The sequence below is a fragment of the Lepisosteus oculatus genome, chromosome 2 (genome assembly GCF_040954835.1).
Source record: "Lepisosteus oculatus isolate fLepOcu1 chromosome 2, fLepOcu1.hap2, whole genome shotgun sequence".
Lineage (NCBI taxonomy): Eukaryota > Metazoa > Chordata > Actinopteri > Semionotiformes > Lepisosteidae > Lepisosteus > Lepisosteus oculatus.
The window spans coordinates 74,366,293-74,379,332 of NC_090697.1; the positions used below are offsets into that span (position 1 = coordinate 74,366,293).

Here is a 13,040-nt window from a genome sequence, read left to right on the forward strand (position 1 = left end):
AATCCGGGAATTGGGGAACAAAATCGCTTTATTGCTATGCTCTGTGATAACCGGGAGGACGGCTCTCCGTTTGGTTAATAATATTAAAAAAAGGTGATCTATTTGCTGCGACCTACCAATTTAGTTCTATTTTTGCGACACTTTCATCACCACCGTTTAAAGAATATTCATACTTGCTGTTCTGTTTGTACACGTGCTTACAGATCGCTTGAGGAGACTATCAATGGCTCATAGCACTACTAACAAACCGGAGAAGCCTCTTTCGACTTTATGGGGTATTTCACCGTTTTTTAATTCGATTATAACGAAGTTACGTTTGTGTCTCAAGAAATTAGCGGCCTAAGAAGCTTTCTTGTCCTCGGGGTTCAAGCGTATGAGCAGTTCTTTCTTTCTAGGTTTAACCTTTTTTTAACTATATATATATATAAAAAAAATGCAAAGCTCATCATTTATTTTGTAACGTATCGAAGTCGAGATATGCTACTCTAGTCCGTGAGGAGAGAGGGGGAAAAAACTGAGAGGTCCTTGTTTTACGGAACACAAACTATCCGACCGCGCCAGAGTAACATTTTAAAATGTCGTTTGCCTTCCTTCCCCATACAGGTTGCGAATTGAACGAAAAAGACAGGACGAGCACGTTTGCAACTGACGACTCGAAGCACCAACACCAGTTGGCTCTCAGAACGGTAAGTTTGTCGTCCAAAGCTGGCGGCAACAGGGGAGTGTGTGTGTGTGTGTGTCGCCCGTTTTATTTTACATAATGCAAGGAGAGAAAGGGTGCTGTAATTGAGTTGTGGAGCCCGGTTCGCTGGGGATGTTCACCGACCCTGGCCACTGCCGCTGTCCCGCCCGCAGATGTGCTTGGGAGCCGACGCCAAGGACGAGTTCAACATCGTGGAGCTGGTTTCCAAATCCGAGGACGGCGCCGAGATCCGAGCGGTGCCGCTGGCGACGCTGAAGGCCTCCGCGATGCCCACGGTGAGCGTGTGTGTGGCGACCGCACTGTTTGTTTGAACTTAGGAGCGATTTGGCAATTCAAGTTCACCGTTAGTTCGCGGTTGCTCGTTCCGTGATGCATCGCTCGTCATAGCCCGTGTGCCAGTGTACTAATGTTTGCCAGGGGGTGCACATGAAAGGCTTACTCTGCAGAGGAGAAATTACAGAAGCCTGTTGACCCAGACAGCCCAACTTTGGGGAAAAATTGATTTCAGGGAGGGAGGGGAGGGAGGGGAGGGGTCGTCTCTCTCTTGAAAACGTGCAGACCGGGGCTCCCTCTTGAAATAAATCACAGCTATATAATTAAATCATTCGCTGATAAATACTATAATATATAAATGCAATACACTTTAAATAATGTAACTCACCAGTCCTGTTTAAAAATATCACCTTTGCAAACTTGCGTTATACAGAGATGCGGCTTTGTTTAGCAGATTTTGAGAAATATTTGGGAGCTGGGGGCGATTTCCGGGAGATTATGGATCACTTGCGGGGTCAGGGAGGAGACGCCGATTTCTGGGGGACTCCCGGACCTTCCCGACCGTGAATCGGTCCGGTTACACGGTGCCCGTGTTGCGTGTGGGTGTCAAGGCTGGGAAGCTCCTCCAGCCCTTCCGAGAGGTTGTGTACGATGTCCCTTGTCTTTCAGGTCAACCTGTCTGGCATCGACCTCATCCCGCCCGTGACCTTCAGGCTGAAGACCGGCTCGGGGCCGGTGTATGTGAGCGGAGAGCACGTTGCGTGTAAGTCGCCGCCGTGCGCACGCAGCCGTGACAGGTTTAAAACACACAGAGCTGGCCGTGGTGTTGGGGGGGGTCGTTTCGCAGGTGAGACTGTGAGGACGCAGAGCACATCGCTGTGTAGCGGCGCTTCAGACGTCTGTGCGAGTGCACAAGAGAAGATTCCTATATCTGCATGGGGTGCTCGCTGGGCTTGAGTGCGTCCCGGCGTTTTGTAAACCTTCTAAAGCACACGTAACACGTTTGGTACTGTTAGCAATGCTGGAGGTGCAACACTTAATTTGCCCAAATATATCTGTAGCGACGAAAGTGTACTGTGACCTGTTTAAAAGGCGAGATGCTTGGCTGACTTGTTCCAGCCTCCTCCAATCCTTTGTGTAAAGCAGATTGGGGAAATTTATATAGTTGCCTTTTGAGTTTCGACCATGTTCCACAGTCCAGAAAGGGGGAGCAGTCCTACCAAAATGAGGGCCCCTGTTCTTGGTGGCTATACAGCATATTTTGACTCTCGGGGCACATGGACTCAGACACAAACACACACTCGGCTCCAGACCAGTTCTCACAGAAGCCAACAAGCTCAACAGTAAGTTTTTGGTCTGTGGGAGGAAACCGGAGCACCTGGAGGAAATCCGTGTGAGCAGGAGAACATGCAAACTCCCCACATAGTATCCCAGGCTGGGACTTGAACCTGGGGCCACAGCTCTGTGAGGCAGCAGACAACCAGCCACTGTTGCCCTGGCCTGAAGAGGTGTCTTCGGTAAGGTGTTGTGGTCCCTTCTTTGTGGGTTTTTACCGATTTTCCCTTTTCTAATGCTTCTTCAGTGGAAGATGATTACTCATTCGATGAGGACATGGAAGAGGAGGAAGAGGAGGAGGAGGAAGAGGTGATTGAAGAATCGCCCCCCAAGCCTGTGAAGCCTGCCCGTAAGAATACAGGGGCGGGCAAGGTGGGTATTCTTATATTCCTCACAAGTGGAGGCGTAGCGGAGCTCGTTCGCGCGCGGTGACGTCATCGCCCTCCCTGCGCGCAGCAGGGCCCTCAGCCGCCTGGGCTGGGGGGGGTCTCCTTTAGCTCGCTCGGCCGGCTCCCCGGTGCGTTACGCGGGGGTCCCGGGCTCGCGCCCCAGGTGTGGCGGGGTGGAGCGGCGGAGGGCACGAGCCCGCGCGGAACCGCAACGGTCACAAAAAGAGACGATTCATTACCCTCTTCTCGCACGTGAAGAGTTGGGAGTTGGTGGACAGGCGCCAAACCTCCCTGTCGGGTCTTGGCAGAGACGGGTTCTCCCTCCTGTTCGACTGCCGCTGACCCGACTGCTCCAGTGGAAGGCGAAGTGTTCGCCAGTGGGTGAAGGAGACTGTGAAACCAGGAGCGTGTGCAGGATGCCAAGCCTGCTGCCCTGCGCGGCACCCGGGCTCCTCTTGAACACCCTGCTTGCAGAGGGCGCCGCTGGCACAGCTGGCCTGTGAAGGACTGTGCGGAAATGAGGGTCCATCTTGTGGCGTTGCGATCTAAAATGGGTCAGTCTTAGTTTCTGTAATTCAGAACTCCTTTTGTTTTTTAAACCTTGGAAAGCAGTTCATCAGGTCATTGGCTAATGTTACCTAGCGCGTTCACTTAAGAGTAGTGGGCTATCAAATGTTCCATTGCTGCCCTTAAACCTCTAATACTCTCATAAGCATCTAATACTTTAGTTTGATCAAAATGTTCCGCTTACTAGATAAGCATCTTTGAAGAGGCAGGGTGCGGTGAGGGACCATTCGTGCTCGGGGCTGATTCTGGGGGCTTCTGTCTTGCAGAGGAAGAAGCCAGAGAAAGGCGAGGAGGAGGAAGAGTGAGTGTGCCAGCTGGTGTCTGCCTCCCGCTTGTGTTGTAACCCTGCCCTCTCTGCCAGTGGTTCCCAGCACTGGTCCAGAGGGTACCCCTCAGTCATCTTTGTCTCCTGTTTGAGCCGAGTTAATTGCAGGAAAAAAGGATTTTAATTTGAGACATATTGTTAAATTGGCTTTCAGCTCTTAAGGTATCTGTAAGGAATATGCAATGGATCGGCCTTGTGTTGATGTCTGAGTTTGAGCCCAGGCAGGCTGTACCTACAGTACGTACTAAAGGTTGCACTGTTCTCATTTTAAGGCACATCGTGTTTCATCCAGAAAGCAATTGTTTGATCTGTATTAGACCCCGAGTGGGGGTTCTGCGCATCAGTATACATATGAAATCTTCAGCATTAACATGATAAAAAAAATCTATGAATTAAACAAATCCAGACTGTTTTGGTTGGATTTTGAGTTATGAGCTATATCCGATTGCATGGAATATGACAACGCTTGCTCAGTGATCTCTTCTTTTCTTGTTGAAGAATTGTTTCGGAAGAGGAGAACAGTCCACCTAAAAAGGTACAGTCCGCTTCATGTAATTTCTATAAAAAAAAACAGCATTTTGATTCGGTCACCACAGCCCTGCTTTAGTGAGTCATTGGTGGATTTAGAATGAAAGAACATGAGAGAGAGGAAGTCATGTGGCCCTTCTAGCTGGTGTGGTAGATAATTGATCCCCGGTTCTCATCCCGACACTTCCAGAAAGAAACCTGGGTTTTGGCCTCAGGGACGTGGCTGGGCAGCTTGTTCCACACTCCCACCAGCCCTGCGGCGGTCTTAACGCGCTTCTATGCGGTTCCCACTAATGACCCCAAGATTGTTTCCCTGTTGATCCTGAAGATGTCCTGAGCTGTCCTCATTTGCACTCTTGAGGTTTTTGAACAATTGGTTCAAAGTGTGGATCTGAATGTCCCCTTTTAAGAAGCCTTGATAGTCGGATTAGTTTAGCCTGAGAAGCGTATGCAATATTGAACCACCGTCTGCCCACTGTTCGTGGAGGGTGCGGGTCTCTAGTGGGTGAAGCTCCTGTGGACCTGGGGTTGGGGGGGGCATTCGCTCCCACAGTCTTGCAGCTCAGCACATGCTGGTGGATCTTCGGAGGAGGTTTGAAGTCCAATTTTTTTTGTCTTCCTTACTCCTCTTCAGGGAAGGGGGAGAGGAAGAAAGCCAGCTGCCAAGAAGTAGATCACCAGCCAGCTCCTGGAGGTAAGGGGCGCTTTTGTCTTGGAAGGGGGGCTGGGAGGCATTTTAAAAACAAATCGGGTTCTTGTCTGTTCTCTTTCTCCGTGGTGCAGTGGGACCCCAGCATCTTTCATGGTAAAGTTTTGGTGCCGACAGTTAACCCAGATTCCCAGCACAAAGCACACGCTAGATGTCCCTTTCATACCAAACAGACCAGTAGTTCGCCTGATGAATGTGGCTTCACAGAACCTGTTCCACGCGCTCAGACGGCCATTTCTCTTTCTTCTAGGTGCAGTTCACGGAGGGAGAGCCCTTGGGGAACACCACGCATGTTGTAAATAGGTTTTTGATATGAGGTCATAGCGGAGCCTCGGCTGTTTTTGCCATTTCTCCTGATGGGATATTTGATTTTGTTTTATCAGAGTGGACCGCAGAGCACTGGGGGCGGGGGCGATGGGAGCCTGCAGTTAGTCTGTTTAGCGGAGGGCACAGTGGGCCGTCTGAGCAGGATTGCTCAGGGGCTAATAAAGCGATCTTCTTGGGATGCGTGTCGCCCACCTTCTTCCTTTCCAAAGCCTCCAGCAGCCTGGAGCAGCGGCTCAGGGGCTCCTGTTTGCTTCTTGAATGTTACTGTTTTCTGTTGTACCGTTTGCCTGCAACGCTTCTTCAAATCGCTGTTGAAAAGGCTCTACAGGGGGAAGTACCCAGGTATTGTTCAGTCAAGCTGTGGATCAGGGTACAGGGATAAATATTTGTTGGTAGAAGGTTTAAAGGACACTCGGTTCCTAAGGGTCTGGGGTCTTGTGGAAGTAATTCCTGTATTTTCGACTAGCTCCTCTAAACATTGAGTACAATGTACATGCATGAGTTCTCTGCTTTTCTTTGAAAACATGCTAAAAGATCATGTGGATGAGGTGTTAACCCTGGGGTCTCGTCTAAACTGTGCTGTGGGCGATAGCAACGTCCTGCTGCTTGGCCTGATCTGGTGAAACAGAGCTGCTGGAGCAGAATGGTGCTGTCGCCCAGGTGGGGGCAGCTCTTTACTGGGGATGAAAAGAAAGCCCTTATGCTCACATTGGATGAGCTTTTGCCTCTCGCCTATGGAGGGCAGTACTGTGCTTTAAAACTCACGATCTAACGTCATGTGCCAAAGCAATGCTTTGTAGAACTGCCTTACATTCTGTGCTGTACATTCACAGTTTACACTGTGCTGTAAAGCATCAGTGTTGCTGTAAAAGATTGTGTCCACCTGATTATAAAGCAATATCTCCACGCATGCATGTAAAGACTTCTGTGCTTTTTTTCCCCCCCTTTTGCTTTGTACTTGTTTGTACTTGAGCATGGCACATTATCAACAATGGCGTGCAATGAAATGCTTCATATGCTTTCAAGCGCTTGATCTGTGATGAAGCAGGGCTGAAGCGAGCTCCTCCGAGCTGGTGAAAGGGATCTGTAGATGTGCGTGGAACAGCTGCCCAGTCTGCCTCCTTGGTCACTTCATAGCTCAGGATTGGTGTAACAATTCAGGTGGCTGAAGCACAGAGCTGGGCACATGACTGCCACTGACATGCTTTCTAATGAAAAGATTTACAGTTTTTTTTCAAACCATATTTCTTTAAAAGTTAGCTTTCTATGAAAGGGGTTAAGTGCACCAGTGGAAATCTCCCTTTGAGGAGGACAACGAGGGCAATAACTGCAAATTCCACTGGGGGGGAGAGAAAATGGAGCAACTTTCTTCTGAAATGTCTGATGGTTCTCCTGTTTTTTTTGTGAAAGGAAGAGGGGAATTGTGGGATGGGCAAGGTAAGATGCTACTTCTGTGAAAGTAAACGTCTCCGGTTTTATTCGACCCCCCCACCACGGAGTTGGACTACATCTGATCTTTGACTTCATACTCGGTGTCTAAACCCCCTGTTGGATGACTTTGTCCAGTAAGAACCCGCATTGCCAGACAGCTGTTGGTCAACATCTGGAATTGACTCTTGAGCGTGGGTACCGTGACAAGACTTTCATAGATCTGGTACCGTGCCCTATAGGATGTAAAGTGGGATACATACCAGAAGGCGTGGAACAGATTGGAAATGCCCGTAATTGCAAAATAAAACTTTTGCGTGATTAAAATATCACAGACCTGAAGCCCACACTGCTGAAGTGGTGAAGGTGCGCAGTATTGCAGGGGCTGGGCATACAGCACACTCTGAGGTCCGACTTGAAATGAGCACGAGTCCCGCACACAGCTGCGTCTCTCCCATATCCCCTGGGTCTTGTCGTGGCGTCGTGTCCTTAGACAGGCCAGAGGAATGCTGGGAGAGGGGCATCAGCGTGGAGGGGGCGGGTGTCTTTGAGTTGAGCCCCTGTCAGGTTTAAGGCAGGGGGGTGGGTGGGGTCAGGGTTGCGCCTGCTGGGGCCTTTTGAGGAGCTGTGTTTGAAGGTGGGGGGGGGAGGCTGATGACAGTGCACAGTGGGACGGCGACAGGCGCCCCTGGAGCCTGGCGGAGGCCGTGAGATGGGCCGCTGCCACTCCTGTTAACACGTGTCGAGGTTAAGAAAATAGAAAGGCCAGCAAGCCAGTGTTTGCAGGGCCCTGCTGGACTCGAGTGGCTGACAGGCCGTGTGTTTCACTGAGGCAAACATCCCGTTTTGCTGCAGCAAAAAAAGCAAACTTTTTTTCTTAAATCTGGCATCGGTAGACTCTTCAGCTTGTTTCCTACAGATGCCGGGGGCCTGCGTGAGCTCCCTCTCTCCCTCGGCTCAAGCTGCAGCTCGGGATGGCGTGTGTACTGTTCGCGCGGGGGTGTTCGTTTAGCGTGGCTGGGAAGTATCGCTTTGCCACCAGCTGGTGTTGAATTTTTTTTTTCCCCCCGCAGGTTGGAGTGAGAAGCTGTACTGGCTGTGAAGAAACTGAGAGGTTAATTCCACACGGGAGTGTAGAAAACAAGGCATCATGTTTTACATCAGAGCGTCCCTCAGCTGTGCGGTGTTGGTCCTCGCACCTGGAACAGTCTCGGCAGCTGTAACCTTGCGTCTTTCTTGTCCACGTCTCGGTGTGGAATTAGAAAAGATTTTTTTTTCCCCTTCCCGGTTGGAATAGGGGGAAGGTGTCGTTTTTCAGCTCCTGCTGTTGTTGGGCCTCAGGAGAGAGTACCTCCCCAGGTGTTGCGATCTGGTCGTTCAGGCGGGAAATGCGATTTTACCTCTTGAGTTTTAAATGCCCCTCGTGCCAGTTCTGCTGTTGCTCTGACGTGCCGTGTGAGTAACTCTGGGGCGCGTTGGGGCTGGATTTTAATTTCCTGGAGAGACCTGAAGAAGGTCTTGATGCGCAGTGGAGGAACACAATCGCTTGCCTTCGCCACACACTTTCTTCCCCGCTCAGCGGCGTCCATTACAGTAGAGACGGGGCCTGAGAGCAGGGAGAGCCACGAGGGGACAGAGCCTCCTGATCAGCCTCATTGGCTGGCCCTGTGCTTGACCCCCAGTCCCGTGAGCAATGACAGGGAGGACTTGAGGGCTAGTACTTTAACCCACGAAGGCTCTGCAGCTGAAACGTTGTGGTTTTTCTTCTCTTTACAGCATGGAATAAACCTTTACTTGGGAACAAGTAATAGTCTTAAACCTTAACTTGATCCTTTGCAGCCTCCGCGTGCCGATGCGGCTCCTACTGGAACTGCTGGGACTAGAGCCTCGCGGCGCTGCCCTGCCAGCATGTTCCCGCGCGGCGCGTGCTCTGGGGGGGGCGGCGGGTGGCAGATGTACTGGTGTTGAAAGCGCTGTCTCTGCTGCACAAATGGCCGAAGGTGAAGAGGTTAGCGGCGCCGTGATGAAACGGACAGATAAATCAGGAGTGTCCGGCGCCAGGCTGGCCTGGGCCACCTGACGTTTCCTTTCAAAGCGGGAGCAGTCCCGGGATGCCCCTGCGGGCTCGGCCCCCCGTCCCCGCTGGAGCAGGCCCAGGGCCAGGGCGCGGGGAGGGCGTTCGCACCTCGTGAAGTTTTACAACGCCTGCATTTGTCAGCCCCTGTGCTGCTTATTGCCCCCTTTTGATGTGAGCTCAGAGGAGCCGTCCTTTCTTCTGATGGATTGTGGGGAGGGTGTCGCCAGGCCCCCCCCCCGGCCCGGACCCCTTCAGATCCCAGCTCGAGAGTGACGTTGTTGGATGCTGGTGACTTTCTTCTGTCAGGTTCCTCAATCGAATTGAAATATCACCAGTGCCTCTTTGTCTTACTTAATCCCTGCTTGAGGTTTTGCACTGCGAAACTGCGTTTGCCTGTGAGACTGGGATCGCCGAAGGCTGTAGTATGAATCTCTGCAGGAGGCGGAGGGGAAGTTCGGGGCTTTATCCCGAGGGTGATGATGGGTGGTGGCTGCCCCCTAGGGGCAGGACCCTGTAAGTGTCCCTGTGGGGCGTGCAGGTTGAGCTCTGTGGCCTGGAGGGGTCAGGAGTCCCGGGGTCAGGTGGGCACTAGTTAATCAGCGTCGTCGCGACCGGACGCCCGTGGGCTTCCGGTGAGGACTGCAGCTCTCCTCCACAGGGCGGCGCTGTGGAGCTCGCAGCCTGGCGGATGTGGATTGGCTCAGTGGGTGGGCAGCTGGGAGCTGATGGCCCTGTACCCTCTCTGAACGCCAGCCCAGTTCAGCAGCCACAGCTGTGCGCCAAGGCTGTGTGGGGGAGTGCAATTCCTGCAGTGAGTCAGGTGCATTCCCTCAAAACGCACTTCCGTAGCGGACGGCTCATGTATGGAAGTGGGACGCGTCCGTGCTGCCGATCCTGGTTTTCCGAGGGGGAGGCAGCGTCTCCTTCGCCCGGCTCTTTCAGTCGCAGGAGTCGCAGTTCAGACGGATCGTGTTTCATCGGGCTGTCGCCCTACCGGAAGAAAACACAAAACCGGGATTGTTGAGCGGAAAACTAATTTGGGAAATGGCTTCTCCGCTCCTGTGAAGTTTGATCTCCTGTGCAGATCACCTGCGCCTGTGCTCTGCCTCCTCCGAGGCTGAAAGCCCCTTCTTGTTTGGGCTGAAAGGGCTTGCTGGGAGGCCAGGCCCCTTGGAGAACACCTCCAGTATCTCACCTGAGCGCCACAGAGAGGCCTTTGTCTGTTTCTGTCCCCCTGGGGGTGTCTGACACTCATGGCCTCCCTCCTCCCTCCCTGTTCCACCAGCTGCCCCTTGTGAGGCCGTGACAGCCCCAGTGGCCCTTCACCAGAGCGGAGGTCACACTCGGACCTGTTCAGCCTGTCATTTTTGCTCCACATGAACAAATAAGCTAGAGGGAGATGGCCATGAGGGTGGGATAATGGAGGGGTGGATATATATATATTTTTTTATTGCTCCAGCCGGTGTTGACCTTCAGCTCATCTTGCATGGTTCAGGTGGGCTGTGGGTTAACCAGTGTCCTCTGTGCCGGGGTGACCAGTGAGGTGTCTCTCTGGCATGTCATTGCATTGCGTTTGCAGTGGCTTTAGTGGCGTGTTCCTGGTCCACTGTTGTGAAAAGAGCCCATCCTGGGTTTTTTTGTGCAGAACCCTCAGACAGTGTGTGAAGCCATACTGTGACTGTCTCTGTGGGGTTTGCATGTTCTCCCTGTGGCTCGTTCTAGGTCCTCTGCTTTCCTCTCGCTTGCCGATGTGCTGGCTAGGGAAACCAGACTGGTATCCTGTCCTCTGGGAGGGGGTGGCTTTCTGGTGCTGGGTGGGTGGGAGCAACGGCGATTTTCCAATCCTGCCCCTGGTGACCCACACACCTGTTGGTTTTTGTTCCAGCCAAGCTCTCGGTTACAATCAAACCCTGCACTTACGTCATATAAGATGAATTAGAACTTTGTTCCCAGCTCTTAAACGTGTTGGAGCTTTAATCATTTTTTTTGTGTAAGTGAAATAATATCCCAAACTTGTGCCTAAAAGTAATATGCAAATATATGAAGTGTAAGCTTAGGTCCTGTTGGCGTTTTGTTCAGTTGAGCAGTTTGAAGGGTTCTTGGCTTCAGGTGGTGGCTAGGTTTACAGTACTCCACCTCTCTGCTTTCTGATGGGGTATGGGGCGACAGAGATGAGGAAAGGGGGAGATCAGGAAGTAAGCTTGAGAGGACATGGAGTTGTAAGTGCAGCTGTTCCCCTAATAAAAGGCCAAGAAAAAGAATATCTGTCTCCATCCTGTACTGGCAGAGTGTTGACCACCATCACACGAACTCATACAGTTACAGAAGCATCTTTCTTAGATGAGTTAAGGCTTCGATGATCTAATGAATGAAAACCAGCAGGTGGGTGGGTAACCAGGACCAGGACTGGGAACCACTGCGGTAGGTAAGGTGTTGTACAGATATTCTCCCTTGAGAAGCGTACGCCTGTCCTATCACCCGTCTGTTCATGCCTGCTGCTGTTCTCCTGGGAAAAACACGAGTCTTGACTCCCCAATCCAGCGATTCCTCCTTCTCTGTCAGATCAGTGCTGCGTATTCCAGGCCAAAGGGGAGAGGGCTGGTTGGAAAAGCTACCTGCTCTAGAAGCACTGAGGCTGGAATATCTCTGGGAGGTGCGTTTCAGAGCCAGTCTTCGTGGCCAGTAGTCGAACAGGCAGTGCACCAGGTGAAGCGAGCCCCTCTTCGCAACCAGGCCTGTGAGAGGGGAGGGGAAGGACGCTGGAGCCCTGAGCTGCCTGTGCACCATTCTCTGTGGCGGGGAAGGGAGTTCCGCCCCCCCTCTCCTGTCTCGTCCCTTCCCCTGGCGGCTTGTGTTTTAATTGGAGTGACAGGGCAGGCCACAGGCCCTGGGAGAGGGGGGGGCTTGTTGTGGGCAGTTAGGCTCCACTCCCGTGGGGGTCCCTCAGCCTGCTTCTCGCCTGCCCCCCCAGCTGATGGGAGGGGGGGGAGTGAACAGCAGGGGCTGGAGCGGCTCCCTTCCAGCCCCCCGTCTCCCGCCCCCACCACGGCGGGTGTTCTGGACAGCTAGCCGGCCAGCGCCGGCCGTTTCCCCCTTTTTATTCCAGTAGCGCCAATGTGCATCGCTGCCGGTTTCCGTGCCAGGAGCAAGTTGCGAACAGACACTACGCGGACAGGCGAAGATGGCCGTGCAAATAGACTTGATTATTGCCAAGTGGTACCTCCCCCCTGAAACCGAATTCCAAAGGAGATGCTGTCAAGTTAAAGAAGAAAAACTCAGGAAGGCTTCGTTCACAGGGGTGCAGACCAGGAAGTCGGACCCAGGCCTTGCTTTTAACCTGGAGTAAGCTCTAACAAGTTCCCTAATATGTAGACGGTAGAAGCCCTTGTTCAGGTGGGGGTCACACCAACCACAGATCTCCTCCCCTTTCTCCCAAGATGCCCAACACAACTGGTTGAGTTCGTGCTTCACCACGGAGAGCTGTGGAAAACATTTTCACTAAAGCACATTCCTGCCGGCTGCCTCTGCACTGTTCTCCTGCTTCCTCCCTTTGCTGCCAGCCTCCAGACACAGAGCTGCATGCTGGTCTGGATATTTCTTTTTGTCATTCGTGAATTGCCTTGAAAGTGTAGTTCCAACGCGGTTCTGTAATAAGCGTGATCAACCTTTTCTTTCTGTGCAGAAAAATAAAGGAAATAAAGTACCAAGCTTTTGGTGTCTGCCTGTGTGACTGGAGCTGTCCATACTGCTCCTGTTCCTGGTGTGGAGTCTGCAAGGATGGAGCAGATTCACGACTGTGCAAAACAAAGCCAGCGGACCTTTCCAGAGCCCTTTACTCTGCGGGATGGACTGGCTCCGCTCTGACCGAAGGAGACTTGGGCTCAGTGTAGAGTACCTGGACTGTGTCTTTACTAGTGTGAAGTGGTGCCTTTTTCTTTTCCTACTCCTTGATGCATTTCCATGTTCTCCCTGGGCTGCTTTTTGCTCGTCTCCAAAAGGCAGATCCAGGTAACCTTTGGAATTGATTACAAGACTACAGGGAAATAGAACCCAAGGAGCAGGACGAGTGTCCTTTTCCCCTCTGGCCTTTCTGATTTACCGATACCAGCAACTCTCATTCGAATCGCACAGTCCTCTCCCAGTCTACTTCTACCGCCTACTGTGCCCATGTGCCCATGCCTACTGGTCCTTTCCGACTTGAGCGTGTTGTACAGCAGTGGAAGTAAACAAGCTTATGAGTAAGACCTCAGATGGAGCCAAATCGAGAAGAGACAGGGGTGATCTTATTCTGGACTTTTTTTAAACCGTCCGCAAGAAACAGCCTAAACAAGCAGGCGGCCTTGGTTAGCGATCAGCACTGGTGATTAAGGATCCAGAGG

At 52.1% G+C, this 13,040-nt stretch overlaps 1 protein-coding gene across 1 annotated transcript; it reads left to right on the plus strand.

Annotated features, from left to right (window-relative positions):
• npm2b (nucleophosmin/nucleoplasmin, 2b) lies at positions 1 to 6,070 on the plus strand. Its single transcript, XM_006625458.3, has 10 exons — positions 1 to 93; positions 204 to 275; positions 604 to 686; positions 856 to 978; positions 1,646 to 1,739; positions 2,559 to 2,683; positions 3,534 to 3,568; positions 4,091 to 4,127; positions 4,755 to 4,814; positions 5,080 to 6,070. The coding sequence occupies exons 2-9, from the start codon at positions 224 to 226 to the stop codon at positions 4,791 to 4,793; spliced, it is 588 nt and encodes a 195-aa protein (XP_006625521.1). The 5' UTR covers positions 1 to 93; positions 204 to 223; the 3' UTR covers positions 4,794 to 4,814; positions 5,080 to 6,070.
• Positions 6,071 to 13,040: the final 6,970 nt, after the last annotated feature.

Excerpts from the sequence above, each read along its gene's own strand:
- npm2b (XM_006625458.3), top strand. The coding sequence starts at position 224 with ATGGCTCATAGCACTACTAACAAACCGGAGAAGCCTCTTTCGACTTTA. Across the intron at positions 276-603 it reads GCCTCTTTCGACTTTATGGG|GTTGCGAATTGAACGAAAAA; the intron begins GTATTTCACCGT and ends TTCCCCATACAG. Across the intron at positions 4,128-4,754 it reads AGAACAGTCCACCTAAAAAG|GGAAGGGGGAGAGGAAGAAA; the intron begins GTACAGTCCGCT and ends ACTCCTCTTCAG.